At 43.0% G+C, this 16,742-nt stretch overlaps 1 protein-coding gene across 4 annotated transcripts in view; it reads right to left on the bottom strand.

The window, feature by feature from the left end:
- Ddhd2 (DDHD domain containing 2) overlaps positions 1-6,258 on the bottom strand; it is a 33,594-nt gene extending 27,336 nt beyond the window's left edge. For 2 of the 4 annotated variants that reach the window (XM_041673577.1, XM_041673579.1), the window contains exons 1-5: positions 6,014-6,257; positions 4,765-4,990; positions 3,911-4,101; positions 1,581-1,670; positions 128-248 (exon numbers count right to left, since the gene is read on the bottom strand). In XM_041673577.1, the coding sequence (XP_041529511.1) occupies positions 128-248; positions 1,581-1,670; positions 3,911-4,101; positions 4,765-4,984 (622 nt within the window). In that variant the 5' untranslated portion in view covers positions 4,985-4,990; positions 6,014-6,257. Of the gene's footprint in view, positions 1-127; positions 249-1,580; positions 1,671-3,910; positions 4,102-4,764; positions 4,991-6,013 lie in introns of all 4 variants that reach the window. The other 2 variants (XR_005976275.1, XM_041673578.1) reach the window with 2 other exon arrangements.
- Between the last annotated feature and the right edge of the window lie 10,484 nt (positions 6,259-16,742).

Raw genomic sequence — 16,742 nt, 5'->3', positions numbered from 1 at the left:
TAAGGCCATATAATTAAAGACCATTTTTAAGGTTCAAAGTAATGTAACACCAAAGAATAAAAGGTCACAATTTAAACAATAAACCAAACATATCAGAACATAAAGAGAAAGTAATGATTAACATTACCACAGTGAATATCAACAGGAATGTTCTCAACTCCTCTTTTTACTGATCTTGGTCGCCCTTGCTCTGTGGAGGTTGAACCCCATTCATCAGCCCCTGCAACTGGCTGGTAATGCACCATGAGCTTAAACAGAAAAGATCAGAGTAACATAGTCTACATTAACTTATGATTTCATACATTTTGAAGACAGAAACACATCTTTCATATACCAAACCTCAACTGGAACTTTGAGATGTAACTCCTATAGACTAAGATGAGAACTCTGAAAATACATTAGACTAACAGATATTTCAATAATATCCTATGCATGGGCCAGGTGTGGTGGTGCATGCTTTTAATTCCAGCATTAGGGAGGCAGAAGCAAGAATTTTTGTGAGTTTGTGAGTCAGCTTGGTCTACATAGCTAGTATGACCTATATAATGAGTTTGAGGCCAACCAAGGCTCCATAGTTGAGACACTGTCTTAAAAAAAACAACCCTATACATGAAAGACATGCTTACATAATGTAGATGGTTTTCTTAATCTATAGTGGCATAATTTTCCCTAAAAAAATTTAGCGCCGGGCAGTGGTGGTGCACGCCTTTAATCCCAGCACTCGGGAGGCAGAGGCAGGCGGATCTCTGTGAGTTCGAGGCCAGCCTGGTCTAGAAGAGCTAGTTCCAGGACAGGATCCAAAAGCTACGGAGAAACCCTGTCTCGAAAATTAAAAAAAAAAAAAAACTTATTTAGGGTTGGGGAAATGGCTCATTGGGCAAAGCACTCACTGTTATCATAGTGTAGGACCGAAGTTAAAACCCTAGAGACCGTGAGTGATGGACACAATAGCACAAGCATCTTAATAAAAATGCTCTTGGGCTGGAGAGATGGCTCAGTGGTTAAGAGCATTGCCTGCTCTTCCAAAGGTCCTGAGTTCAATTCCCAGCAACCACATGGTGGCTCACAACCATCTGTAAAGAGGTCTGGCACCCTCTTCTGGCCTTCAGGCATACAGACAGAATATTGTATACATAATAAATAAATAAATATTTAAAAAAAAAAATGCTCTTGAATTGGGAGGCAGAGCACAGGTTCTGGAAAATAGAGACAGAGAAGCCTTAAAGGTTTGTGGACTAGCTAACAACGAAGAACATGACGGGCATTCACATCTGTCCTCTGACTTCAACAAGCACACTGCTGTATGTGCACACCCACATTCACACACACATCGGACACAAATCATACACAGACACATTATATTAATGGATATACCATACATGTATAAAATTCTTATGTAAAACCTGAATGGAGTAAATAATGATTATAAGTATTAATAACTTTTGAATAATAGTGAATTTAATATCAACTAAGCCAAAGGTTATCCTATGTGGCATCCATAGAACAAAAGATAATGGTTTTGCTTAGTAATATCTTAACCTTTGATCTTATTCTCAGTAACATGCTTTTATTCACTTTACCTTTGGGTTGTGTAATATAATAATTTCTCTGTTTGGAGATTCTAGTTTCTTTTTCCATTCATCCAAAGTTACAGCAACCATGTATGTTTCCTTAAAATAAAATTTTATAATATAAATAAAATATTATACTTTCTAAGTACTTTTTGTTAAACCTGAACTTATTAATGAATTCCAACAAGAAAATCATTCTACAACTTAACCAATTCACTTAAAAACTCTTGATAGTGTAATCCTGGCCTTGCATATATTAGACAAGCACTCTACCACTGACCTATATTCCCCAGCTCATTAACATTTTTAATTTTTTAAACAATTTTTTATTTATTTTTATTTTATGTGCATTGGTGTTGTGCCTGCATGTCTGTCCGTGTGAAGAGATCAGGTCCCCTAGAACTAGAGTCACAAACAGCTGTGAGCTGCCATGTGGGTGCTGAGAACTGAACCTGGGTCCTCTAAAAGCACTGAGCCATCTCTCCAGCCCCCTCATTGGACATTCTTTTACAATGACCAGCAGCCAAGTGTGGACATTATACCTGTAATCCCAGCATTTAGAAGGCTAAAACACGAAGATTACTGTGAATCTGAGGTCAGCCAGAGAAACACAATAAGACCTTGTCTCACAAAGATGCAGTGTCTCAAAAAGGTAAGAGTGCTTGCATAGCATATAAAAAGCCCATATTCTATCTGCAGCAAGGCATAAAACCAAGCATAGTGATGGATTCAAAAAATCGAAGGTGGTAGAAGCAGGAATATCAGAAATTGAAGCCATCTTCAAATACCTATCAAGTTTAGGGCCAGTCTGGGGTATGTGAGACTCTGTCTCAAGAAACAAAACAAAACACCCCTGTCTCAGGCAAAAAACAAACAAATAACAACAGATTAAAACAAAAAAAAATACTACTTTGAATTCTATCACTATTCATATTGACACACAGGTCAATAACATTCTGTTTCGAGTTCAAGAAGACCAGCATTATTTCTCAGAGCAAGAAAAACACACTAAAGAAAGAGCACAGTGGTTAAGAGCACTGGCTGTTCTTGTAAAGGACCTGCAGTCAATTCCCAGCCCCACATGGCAGCTCACAACCATCTATAACTCTAGTTCCAGAGGACACAACTCCTTCTTTTGGCCTCTTTGGGCACTGGACACATATGGTACCCTTACACACAGGCAAAACACTCAGTAAAATAAAAAATTTTAAAAATGGTTATGAGTCATAGTGCACACCTTTAGTCCCAGCACTTGGAAGGCAGAGGAAGACAGATCTGAGTTTGAGGCCATCTTGGCTACACAGCAAGTTCTAGAACACCCAGAACTACACAAAGAAATCTTGTTTCAAAAAATTAATTTAGCGCAGGGCGGTGGTGGCGCACGCCTTTAATCCCAGCACTCGGGAGGCAGAGGCAGGCGGATCTCTGTGAGTTCAAGGCCAGCCTGGTCTAGAAGAGCTAGTTCCAGGACAGGAACCAAAAGCTACGGAGAAACCCTGTCTAGAAAAATCAAAAAAAAAAAAAATTAATTAATTAAAAAATAAAGATAAGGGGCTGGAGAGATGGCTCAGTGGTTAAGAGCACTGATTGCTCTTCCAGAGGACCTGGGTTCAATTCCCAGCACCCATATGGCAGCTCACAACTGTCTGAAAATGCAGTTCCACAAGATCTGACACCTTCACACCAATGCACATAAAATAAAAAGCTAATAAATCATTTAAAAAAAATAAAGATAAAAAGATTGCACCAGGCGGTGGTGGCGCACAACTTGAAATTCCAGCACACGAGAGGCAGAGGCAGATGGATCTCTGTGAGTTCGAGGCCAGCCTGGACTACAGAGCAAGTTCTAGGATAGGCTCCAGAGCTACAGAAAAACCCTGTCTCAAAAAATCAAAAGATTGTTTTTAGTCATATTGTAAATGTTAACAATAATTACCATTAGGGAAACATTTACATTCACTTAAGAAGTATAACACAATTTTTTTCTTTTTTTTTTCCTTTGGTTTTTCAAGACAGGATTTCTCTGTTTAGTCCTGGCTTTTCTGTGTGGCCTTGAACTCAGAGATCCGGCTGCTCTCTGCCTCCTTAGTGCTAGGATTAAAGGCATGCTCTACCAGCACCCAACTGGTATAATACAATTTCTATACAATTTAAAATCTAAAATTAAAACTTTACCGTGAAACTAACTTGCAAAGAGAAACTACATAAAGTATGATATAAAAGCAGGCAAATTTTTCCTGGAAGTACACAAAATATGTTAGAAGAATTAAAACAACAAAAAGTAAATGACAGAAGAAAACATGAAGAAAATGGTAAGTAAACCAGAAGCAGATGAATACCTCCAAAACTTGGCTGAAGCTCTCTGAGTAGGGAACGTACTTATTGTCTTTGTCTCCCTTGTAAAACCAAGTACATCGTCTCACTTCTGATGGCGGTTCGTCCCAATACACAGCATACCGCATCCTTTCCCCTAAGTGAACGTCATATCTGCCCCCATCCGTGGGAACAACTCTCTCATTACAATCTTTCCCTAGCAAGAGTTGCAAAAGAGAAATGAAGTGCAGTATGCCGCAGTAACTCTCCCAAAATCAAACCCTAACTTACACTCTTAGTTTCACGTGAAACGTAGTTTCTACTTGGTGACATATTAAAGCAAATGGAATGTAGTTCATACCTTTCTCATGAACTACTTTTCTTAGAAATGTCAAAAAACCAATCATAAAAAAACCCAATCATATTTTAAAGAAAAAATACTACCTGAACAGTTTTTCTTTTTCTTAGACAATTAATGCCTCTTACACACCCACCTACACAACACACACACACTCTCACACTCATACAGGTACACACATACACATAGAGATTTTTCTGAAGTTTTTGCTTGAGAGATAAAAGGGTAAATTAATGACAACCATAATGCTATACCATAAACAACACTATTCCTGTCTCATGAGACGAGAACAAATGACATGTTAGTTCATTCTGCAGTGTGACACCTGACTCCAGACACACACGTTCCAAGTCAAAACTCAAACACAAGCTAGAATACAGAAAATACTGGATAATATGCAGAAATTTAGCGTAGTTTTCAAAGAACAAAAAATGCAAAGCTCCTAAAATGTAACTTTAATAGCGATGGCAGTAAGGACCATTACTTTTTAGTTTGAGAGATTAGAGGCCATTTTCTTCTTACCAGAGCCATGAGCCTCTTCGAGCTGTTGGGAGTCGTCAGAGTTGAAAGGGATCCATAGCTCCTTAGAATCTATTATCTTACAATAAAACCAATGTGAAGAGACAGGTTCGTACAGGCTGCCAACATCCATGTCGATCAGCTCAAAGGAACTAGAGGAATTTGATGAAGGGGATGGATCTGACTGAGACAGCTGCTCCTGGTGTGATTCCACTGATGACATTTCGCTCTAGAACACAAAATATCAGAATTATTTTGCTGTAAATTTTCACACGTGTCCCCGCCCTCTCGCCCCCGCCACTCAGCCGAAATGATCATCTTTTGGAAGCCAATCTTGAAAACAAACAACAAATTATAAATTATAAAAGTTACATAACTTAAAACAAAAATGTAAAATTATTTGGGGGAAGGGAAACAAAATGTTCAGCTTCACATATGGTCAGATAATGAGCTCTTTAACAAACACAGAAATTTCAAGAAACACACGGTCAAGACTGATTGTAACAAGATATTTCACCATAATCTTCAACCTAAACGTAGCACCAAAGGCTGAAAATCTACTGCTTCCAAGTATGGCAGCATACAGTGTGTCATATACTTATAACAGGTAGCTTAAAACCTCTGACACATTACGATTACACATTTATTTAACTATTCGAATCTTGAAAATATGAAACACACAAGGAGTCACTTAAGAATCATTTTGGCTGAACCAGCAAGTGTTCTTCAATAGGGACTGTGTGGTACATTTAACGCCCAAACAGGACTCTGCCTGCAGCCACAGTTGCTCACCAGCCCACGAAGACTGGGAGCCCAAGTTTCGGGTGCAAAGTAACAGGTGACCTCAACAGCCCCCTCCGCGGAGAATGACAGAGGAGCTTGCACCGCTGCAAGACTCAAAGGCCGAGTGAACTAGCACCGCTGCAAGACTCAAACGCCAAGTGAACTAGCACAGCAGACATCACATCAATGCTGAACCCAAAGCCCTGTGTGCAGATGCATGAGCAGCATCCCTGCCCCCGCGGGGCACGGTCGGACGGCAAAACCGAGAGCGGGGACAAACGCTCCCCGGGCCTCCCCGTTATCCCCGAGAGCCTCGGCCTGCCCTCACTCCTGACAGACTCCTGCCGCCAGCTCCAGGCCCCGCGCCCCGACAGGGCGCAGCCGAGCCGCCCACGGATGCCGTGAGGTCCAGAGGACACCGGAGCCCACCCCCACCCGGCCCGCTCCGGCCCGGGTGCCCCGCGCCGACCTGGACTCGCTTGCAGCGCCGCCGCTCGCGCTCTCGGCCCTGGCCCAGGGAGCCGGGGCATGTCCCCGCAGCAGCCTACCTCCCGACCCGGGCGGAGCGAGCGGGCGGAGCCTGCGGCCGCGCCCCAACCCCGCACCGCGGGCTCCGCTCCCCCGAGACGCTCCCGCAGCGGCTAGTGCCGTGCCTTGACGGAGGCGGCTCGCTGGGTGAGGACCTGAGGCACCGGAGGACCAGCCGAAGTGTCGCGAGAGGTGCAGGGCTCGCGCGAGATGTAGCGCCTCCTGCGGGCAGGCGTCGGGCGCCGGGCACGCGCCGGGCACGCGCTGGCGGTGTGGGGTACGGTCGGGGCGGCCCGCGAGCGGCGGCGCTGAGGGAGGAGCCGCCGACGTGATCCTTCTGGACCCACGGGGACTGCTCGGCGCTTCCCGGAGGGGACTTGGGCATCCTGACCTCTGGGGGGTCCTGACTACACCTAATGGGCCGAACTCCGGGGATGGAGGACACAGGGATGAGGGACACAGGGATGAAGGATCTCTCGACAGGAAGGGTTGAAGGCAGGCTGGAGGGCAGCAGGGCGCTGGTATCTGGCATTCTCCTAAGGTTTAGCTAGCACCACTCTCTCTCCCCTTCTCTCCTTCCCTCCTCTCTCCCTGCCTCTCTCCTCCTCCTTTCTCCTCTCTTCTCTGTCTCTCCTCTCCCCCTCTTCCCGCTCCCCCGAAATCTAGATTGAGAGGTTACCCAAAGAGCACCTCTGAAAGCACAGAGGTGCGTCTGGCATGATGTGGAAGCTAGAGGTATTTTTGTCCTAGGTGGTGTAACCTGGTGGAGGAGGTTCACGTAATCCCAGCTGTGGCTTGTTGAAGCGCCCGGCTGGCAGGTGCCACGGGAAGGAAAAACAAAATGCTTTAGTATTTTCTAACTTGGTTATAAGGCAAGGATTTGAAGCATTTTCAGAAACTGAGCGAACGTGAACATTTTTTTTATCACATTAATATGTTAATACCGTACAAATCAGCAGCTACACACAAATATCCACAAGTTTACTTTTTAAATTGTTTTTGTTGTTGTTTGGTTGGTTGGTTTGGGGTTTTCGAGACAGGGTTTCTCTGTGTAGCCCTGGCTGTCCTGGAACTCACTCTGTAGACTTAACATTCATGTATTTGTGTGTATGTGTGTGTGGCATGCGTGTGTGGCTCCATGTGTGAGGTCAGAGGACAATTTGCAGGAGTCTATTTTCCTCTCACCATACAGGTCCTGGGGATCAAACTCAGGTCACAAGAGATTGTGCGTGCTGGGCAGTCCAGTCGCTCTAGCCATTCCACCAGCACCATCTCCTTTGTGTGTGTGAGAGAGGCCGGGGGGGGGGGTATTTACTTTTTTAAAAAAAAAATAATCGCTGCCTTTTAAAATATTTACTTATATATGGAGTATTCTGCCTGCATATATCCTTACAGGCCAGAAGAGGGCGTCTTATTACATATGCTTGTGAGCCACCATGCCATTGCTGGGAATTGAACTCAGGTGCCATCTCCCCAGCCCCCGGCATTTACTTTTTAAAGGTTATTTTACGTTGTGTCTATGTTTTGTCTACGTGTATGTGTGTACATCATGTGTGCACCTAGTGCCTGTGGAGGAGAGGAGGCATCAGTTCCCTTGGAACTGGAGTCGCAGGTGAATGTAAACTTTGGAGCTCTGCAAGAGCAGCAGTTGCTCTTAACTGCCGAGCGAGGTCTCCAGGCCTAGGCAAGAGCTCTTCCTCTTGCCTAAGCTGTACAAGCCAGCCCCACAAGTGATGTTTATCAATAGTAAGTTGCGATTTGGAATCTGAAAACATATTAACAAATTTCTCATATCTTGATACCATTAAAATTTATCCAATATATCTTGGATTTATTTGTGGGTTTCCTTTGTTATTGCTTGAGTTTTAAAATAGTTTATTATTTTCTTTTGAGATAAGCTTTTAGGTATCCCAGGCCTCAAACTCACTATGTAGCCAAAGATGAACACGGCCTTAGCTGTGATTGTCATGGTTCCACGAAAATAGTTTTGCTTGTTACTCTTGGAAGCCTCTCCCAAATCGCAAGTGTCCACGGGAGCCCCCTTTGTGAACTCTAGTCATTCATGTGCCCACTCTGACCTCAGAACACAAAAGTGGTTAGCACAGTGTCTACCTTAAAGTTCATAGTCCTATCGGAGGATAAAACAGGTAAACAGATGGCTTTTTCTTAGTGAATGCCATAAAAGATGCAGGCACTAAATACATTTGGTAGTAATCAAATACCTGGGTATACATCCAGAAGTCCTCTCTTCAGTAGACCTTTGGCAGTATCCAAGAATCTGATGTGTATGTGTATTTAGGATCTGCATTTTAAATAAATGCTCCATATGATTTAGATGGATCTGTACTTTGAGAAACACACTACATCATAATAGATTTTAGGTTCCCACGAAGGCCATTGAGTATCTGTTGTATGATGGTTTTGCTCTTTTGACTTTTTGGGGAGCCCGCCTCCCAGATCCCAAATAAATCACAGAGGCTCATTCTTAGATATGAATGCCCAGCCTTAGCTTGGCTTGTTTCTAGCCAGTTTTTCTTATCTTAAATTTTCCTGACTACCTTTACCCTCTGGGCTGTTACCTTTCTTCTGTATCTTTCTTTCCTTCTTTTTCCGTGGGTGGCTGGCCCCTGATGTCCTCCTTTCCTTGTTCTCTTGCTCCTCGTTCTCTCTCCTATTTATATTCTCTGCCTGCTATCCCCGCCTATCTTGACTCCTGCCTTGCTACTGGCCACCCATTTCTTTATTAGGACTATCAGGTGTTTTAGACAGGCACGGTAACACAGCTTCACAGAGTTAAAACAAATGCAGCGTAAACAAAAGTCACACACCTAAAAATAATATTCCCCAGCAGAAGAATCTATGTAGCTTCAGCTGTCATGGAACTGCTTTTGTAGTCCAGGCTGGCCTTGAACTCATAGATCTTGCCTCTGCCTCTCTGGCTGAACGTGGAACTTACTGATTTTTGGCTGGACGAGCTTGGTAATGAGTCCCATGGGTCTTCTCCATTGCTAGGTTCTAAGTACACACTGCCACATTACATAGACACTGGAGATCAGAATATAGGCCAAATTCTTGCATGGTAAACTTTACCAGCCAAGCCATCTTCCTAGGCACAAGCAGTTTTGGGTTTTCGTTGTAAATCATACTGGAAAACCCACACATGATGGAGAATCCTATAATCCCAGCAATTCTATAGGAGCCTGAAGCAGGAGTATTCTAACAAGACCTGTCTTTAAACAAAAACAAAACACATTTGGGGCTGTGGTAGCACATGCCTTTAATTCCAGCACTCAGGAGGGAGGCAGAGACAGGTGGATCTTTGTGAGTTTGAACCCAGCATGGTCTACAGAGAATGTTCCAATGTTCCAGGACAGACAAGGATACACAGAGAAACCCTGTCCCTGTCTTGAAAAAAAAAAAACAACAACAAAAAACCCAAAATAAAAACAACAACAACAAAAACACTTTTTTTTGTTTTCTGCACTGCCCAGGGAGGGGTCCACACAGTACCTTTGTTCTTGATTCGTGTTGTATCTTTATGTCTTGTTTTGTTTTGTTTTTTCGAGACAGGGTTTCTCCATAGCTTGGGTGCCTGTCCCGGAACTAGCTCTTGTAGACCGGGCTGGCCTCAAACTTACAGAGATCCACCTGCCTCTGCCTCCCGAGTGCTGGGATTAAAGGTGTGTACCACCACCACCTGGCTCGTGTTAGATCTTAAATGGAAACCTCCACACGATGTGTGGGAGCCCTTGATATTCTGCAAATGGAGGAGGAGGCTTCTCAAATTTCTTGCAACAGGAACCCATTTAAGTGGCACCAACCTTGAGATGAAACAGTACATCTACAAAAGGATAAATGATGGCCGTCTATATCATAAATTTGAAGAGGACCTGTGCAGTTTGAATGCTATAATAAAACTCAGAGCCACCAATTACGTGTTGGTGTCATATTAAAGACAGAAATTGAAGCACTTTGCGTGTCATCTAACCAAGAGCAAGCCAGATCTGAATTTTCTACTTCGCTCTGTCTTGTTATTCCTGTCTGTGTCTGATTCTGAATTTCTGCCTGCCTGAATATTGTCTTTCCCTGTGTGTGTGTGTGTGTGTGTGTGTGTGTATGTGTGTAACAAAGGGCTTTGTTCTCTCATTGCACAACACAGAAAGCATCACATAAGGAAGAAATAAAAGATACTTTGTAGACTGACTCCCAGTTGACCCCAACTAACCCAGATAACAAGCACAGTATCTCAATGCTGCTCCCAGCACTATGGTATTCATTTCATAAAGAACTTTCAGCCTATTTGCTATTTGCAGCAAATGATGACCATAACACACAAATATGTGTGGGTTGGGGCGTGGAAGAATACGTAACTTAAAATTACAAAAGCTATGCACTTGCTTAGGTTGTAAAAGCTGATTACATGGGAAACCCAAGGCAAGTAAGGGTGGTTGTTGTACAATTCTCTTAAAGGAAGATTAAACATGCCGGGCAGTGGTAGTGTATGCCTTTAATCCCAGCACTTGGGAGGCAGAGGCAGGCGGATCTCTGTGATTTCGAGGCCAGCCTGGTCTACAAGAGCTAGTTCCAGAACAGGCTCCAAAGCTACAGAGATACCCTATCTTGGGGGTGGAGGGGAAGGAAGATTAAACAGATAGGCTGAGTACACAGTAGAATAGCAGCTTATATTAAATCTGGCTGTGAGGTTCAGCCAAAGTTCAAGTCTTTTCCATCGTCACAGGCCTGGAAAAGCTGCTGCTGACAGCTTGTGCCACTGTTGCTATAAAAACCCTGTTGAGGCTGGGCGGCGGCAGTGCACACCTTTAACCCCAGCATTCAGGAAGCAGAGGCAGGTGGATATCCGTGATTTCGAGTCCAGTCTGGTCTACAGAGCAAGTTCCAGGATACCCAGGGTCACATAGAAAAACCCTGTTTGGAAACCCCTACTCTTCCCCCTTTCTCCCTCCCAAAAAGGTAAAAATGAAAACCCTGTTGATGTCAGCATGTCTAACAGGGATACTGGCCAGTGGGCTGTGCTCAAGTTTGTTGCCCAATTACTGGCTGCTTCATTCCCAAGACTTTGAGTAAGCAGATCCAGGCAGCATGCTAGGAACCATATCCTCTGGTTAGAGACTGAAGGCAAAGGCCAGCCAGTCACAGACGATGCCTACCACTGATCTCTGTGTAACAGGTTCCCCTCTACCACTGATCTCTGTGTCGCACAGATTCCCCCTGTGACATGTGGACTTTGCCATCCCAAGCAAACAAGTTCATTCAGTAGGTCTGATGCAGTGGGTGGTGGCCCAGGAACATCCATGGGAAAGGCTGCAACCAAGGAAGAAGTTTGGGGTGAGGGGATTATGCCAGCTTCTGAGTCCATCGATGCTTAGCCTGGTCCCAAGGTGTGTGAGGCTACCTCGCCATTTCCAACTGGACTACTAGCTGGTCACTGTGGACAGGTCTGTAGTCCCTACTGCTTGGGCCACTGAATGGACACCACTGTATGGCTATAAGCTGTTCTTCTGCAGACTCGTAAGGAAAGCAGAAAGGTGCATGGAAAATAAAATATCTGAAGGGAAAAGGTGTATGTGTGGGGATTAGTGAGATGGCTGAAAACCCGAGTTCAATTCTTGGAACCTTCTTGGTGAAAGGAGAGAGCCCCTCCCTTCCCAATATGAAGAAAAACAAGACAACAAAAGTACCTCTAGGGCCGGAGAGATGGCTCAGTGGTTAAGAGCATTGCCTGCTCTTTCAAAGGTACTGAGTTCAATTCCCAGCAACCACATGGTGGCTCACAACCATCTGTAATGAGGTCTGGTGCCCTCTTCTGGCCTACAGACATACACACAGACAGAATATTGTATAAATAATAAATAAATATTTTTTTAAAAAGTACCTCTAATGATAAAAATGAAAACTTTAAAAGGCAACTTTGGAGGAAGCCAGTAATTCAGGAAGAAATTACTAAAAGCTGCAGATATGTGACATGTTATAACTACACAAAGAATCTCTCAAGGGAAAAAATTAGAAATTAAAAGTTGTGCAAGCTGGGCATAGTAGCTCACGCTTCTAATCCCAGCACTCAGAAGGCAGAGGCAGGAAGATCTCTGTGAGATGGTGGGCAGCCTGGTCTATACAGAGAGCTCCAGGACATCAGGGCTACCTACCTTGTTCCATAAAAGAAGGGGTGAGTCTCGAAAAACCAAAAAAAAAAAAAAAAAGAAGGGGTGAGTAGGGTAGTAGACAACTTTACAAGTCAAATAAAAAGACACTGGGGCTGAAGAGATAGCTCAGCAGTTAAGAGCACTGGCTGCGGAGAGAATTAACTGTTCTTCAAGAGGTCCTGAGTTCAATTCCCAACAACCACATGGTGGCTCACAACCAGCTATAATGAGATCTGGTACCCTCTTCTTGCCTGCACAGGCAGAAGATTGTATACATAGTAAATAAATCAAATATTTAAAAAAGGCTGGGCGGTGGTGGCGCACACCTTTAATCCCAGCACTCAGGAGGCAGAGGCAGGCGGATCTCTGTGAGTTCGAGACCAGCCTGGTCTACAAGAGCTAGTTCCAGGACAGGCTCCAAAACCACAGAGAAACCCTCGAAAAACCAAAAAAAAAAAAAAAAATCTTTAAAAAAAATCAAGATAGTATCACATGATATAAAGGTGTAGATTTTTTTTTTTTTTTGGTTTTTTTTTCACCACCGCCCGGCCAAGGTGTAGATTTCTAAAATGAATATCCCCCCATAAGTAAAGATAGACCCACACCAAAGTTACACTGCTACATCTCATTACAAAAAGAATTTTTAAAAATTTTACAAGCTTCTGGAAATAAAAACTGGGTCTTGCCAGGTGGTGGTGGCACACGCCTTTAATCCCAGAATTTGGGAGGCAGAGACAGGTGGGATTTCTGTGAGTTCGAGGTCAGCCTGGTTTACAAAGGGCATTCCAGAACAGTCATGGCTGTTACCCTGTCTCAACGTGCCCCCCCCCCAAAAAAATCAGCGATTTGACATGGGATGGTGGTGCACATCTTTAAACCCAGTACTCAGGAGGCAGAGGCAGGCTGATCTCTGAGAGTTAGGGGCCAGCCTGGTCTACAGAGCGAGTTCCAGGACAGTCAGGGCTACACAGAGACCCTGTGTAATTTGGAAACAAAACAGCAACAAAATCAGCGATGCATTTCAAGTGTATTTATATTGGAAAGTGGTTGCTGTGGGCAGTAGAGTTGGCTAAGCAGTTACTGCTCTTATTTATTTATTTTAACTTCGTCTTATGTACTGGTGTGAAGGTGTCTGATTCCAGGGAACTGGAGTTACAGGCAGTTGTAGGTTGTCATGTGGGTGCTGAGAACAGAACCTGGGTCTTCTGCAAGAGCAGCCAGTACTCCAGCCCCTGCACTTACTGCTCTTATAGAGGACCTGGGTTCAATTCCCAGCCCTCACATGATGGCTAATAACTGCAACTCTAGTTCCACAGGATCTGATGCCTTTTGACTTCCAAGGGCAACAGGCACACAACATGGAACATATATACATGCAGGCAAAACTCTCAGACACATAAAATAACTTGATTTTAAAAATACTCCTTTTGAATGTGGGAGGGGCATGCTATGATGTACACATAAATTCAGAAGGAAACTAGTTTCTCCCCCGTGTGGACCCTGGGCATTCAGCTCAGGTCCTCAGGTTTGGTGGCAAGTGACTTTCCCTGCGGAGCCATTTCAGTGGCCCTAAACTCATGAGGCAGACCTTAATGAGTTCAAGGCCAGGCTGGTCTACAGAGTTCCAGGACAGCCAGGACTGTCCTGGAACAAAACAAAAACAAAGAAAAAGCAAAGAAAGCTCTATCAACTATCTACCCTCACAAGGTTTTTTAATAGACAACTTAATCTATACCCTTCAACCTAAAAAAAAAATCCAATTAACTTAAAGGTTATTTATGTCAACTAACTAAAGCATTGTTTTCAAACCCCTTTCCTTTACTGTTGGTTGTTTTTGTTTCTACAAACCTTATTTTTAGAAGCACTTTAAACAAGCATGCACAAACAGAATGATGCTCAGAGACTTCCTTAGAGCTGACTGGTTAAGTGTTTATATTGGGATTTTACCTGAACAAAGGGTTAGAAAACAGTGTTTATCATGCCAGGTGTAGGTAACTTTATTCAAGATTTGACAAAAATGACCCCCAAAGTAATATAAATTTAGACACCTTAAAAAAGTCTAGATGTAAAATTTCAAAAGAAAATTGTTTCAGTTTCAAATCAATTTTAAGTCAAAAGTCAGATAAATTTTACAAATCATAAATACTATTTTCATCTTAAATTCATTATATTTCCAAAGACAAGTCACCAACATTGCTTTTTTCTTTGATACTGGCCATTTGGAATCAATTAACACGATTTATATCTTTAAGTTTTGAGTTTGTACCTATCCTGAATATCTTGATATAATTAAAAATATAAATCCAGAATCCACAGTTCTTCCTTCCAGAAGAATTCCAATTATTAAATATAGAAGAAATGAAACAAATAGAAAAATCACCATTTGAACGCCACAGTAGTAAATGCCACAAGCAAGATCTGCCAGGAGATAGTAGGAGAGGCAAACTCTAAGCAAAACAGGACATTTGCATAGTCTCAAAGTATCTCTAGCAAATACTCAGTAATCACAAAGGGAAGCAGGGTAAGCTTACAGTGGAGCATCCTAGAGACACCACCTCAGCAGAGTGCTCAAAGGGGAGCACACTGGAAACACACGATGACACCAGCTATCCTATGGTACAGCGCCACGGAGTGGAGACAACTCAGACAACTAGATGCGAGATGGGATCCAGAATGGTTAAAAGGATGCTAATAAAAAGATTAATAAAATATCTACTTTTAGCTTGCCATTGTAGCTAATATTAATAGCACTATAAAAGATGAACTCTTAATTTCGACAAATGCTTTTGTTAGGTAAGATGTCAAAACAAGGGAAAGGCAGATGGAGGGCACACGGGAGCACTGCTATGTTTACAACTCTTCTGTAAGTTTAAAATCATGTTACTAGTTCAAAAAATAACTTAAGATATATACACATATATGTACATTTGTGTATAACGTGTACAATATGTAAAAGTGAAGGATGTGCAGAAATTGGCATGTTGGGCAGTGTAATGTGTTCTGAATCAGTCACTGTCTTGTTGGCAACACAGCTTTAAGGTTTCTCCTCTTAAACTTTTAAATGTAATTGTCATATTTTTATAGAAAACGTTTGAGGGGTGGCTAGGCCTCACTACTGGCTAGCCTGGCACTCACTGTGTAGACCAAGATGGTCTCAGAATCAGAGATCCACAGACTTGCCTCAGAATGTGAGGGTTACAGGCACGTTACCACCATGTCCAGCTTAGAAATCCTTTAAAAACATTTCTATATTAGGCCAAAAGGAAGAGAATCAGGGCTATAGCTCAAGATCAGTACAGTGCTTGCCTAGCATACATATAGCCCTGACTTTGATCCTCAGCACCACAGAAACCAGGCACACACCTGCAATGGAAGGTGAGGCAGGAGCATCAGGACTTCTAGGTTGTCCTAGGCTACATACAAAGTTTAAGGTCAACCGGCATGACATTGTTCAAAAACAAAACTTGTAGATATAAAACACACATGTGAGCACACACATCCCATAGATAGTTAGGTGGGTATGTAGGATAGTTAGGTAGACAGGATAGGTAGGTAGGATAGATAGGTAAGATAAGTAGGTAGGTAGGATAGGTAGATAAGTAGGTAGGATAGATAGATAGGATAGGTAGATAGGTAGGATAGATAGGTAGGTAGGATAGATAGGTAGAGAGATAGATAGGTAGATAAATAGATAGGTAGCATAGGTATAGGTAGGTAGGATAGATAGGTAGGTAGGATAGGTAGATAGGATAGATAGGTAGGATAGGTATAGGTAGGTAGGATAGGTAGATAGGATAGATAGGTAGGATAGGTATAGGTAGGTAGGATAGATAGGTAGGATAGGTAGATAGGTAGGTAGGATAGGTATAGGTAGGTAGGATAGGTAGGATGGATAGATAGGTAGGTAGGATAGGTAGATAGGTAGGTAGGATAGACAGGTAAGTAGGATAGATAGGTAGGTAGGATAGGTATAGGTAGGTAGGATAGATAGGTTGGTAGGATAGATAGGTAGGTAGGATAGGTATAGGTAGGTAGGATAGGTAGGATAGGTAGGTAGGTAGCATAGGTATAGGTAGGTAGGATAGATAGGTAAGTAGGATAGGTAGATAGGATAGATAGGTAGGATAGGTAGGTAGGTAGGATAGGTATAGGTAGGTAGGATAGATAGGTTGGTAGGATAGATAGGTAGGTAGGATAGGTAGGATAGGTAGGTAGGTAGCATAGGTATAGGTAGGTAGGATAGATAGGTAAGTAGGATAGGTAGATAGGATAGATAGGTAGGATAGGTAGGTAGGTAGGTAGGTAGGATAGGTATAGGTAGGTAGGATAGATAGGTTGGTAGGATAGGTATAGGTTGGTAGGATAGATAGGTAGGTAGGATAGGTATAGGTAGGATAGATAGGTAAGTAGGATAGGTAGATAGGATAGATAGGTAGGATAGGTGGGTAGGTAGGTAGGTAGGATAGGTATAGGTAGGTAGGATAGATAGATAAGTAGGATAGGTAGATA

Source organism: Microtus oregoni, unplaced genomic scaffold (genome assembly GCF_018167655.1).
Source record: "Microtus oregoni isolate MIOR12 unplaced genomic scaffold, Mior012 000024F_ref0000369, whole genome shotgun sequence".
In the NCBI taxonomy this organism is placed as follows: Eukaryota; Metazoa; Chordata; class Mammalia; order Rodentia; family Cricetidae; genus Microtus; species Microtus oregoni.
This window is presented reverse-complemented; position numbering and strand designations above follow the sequence as displayed.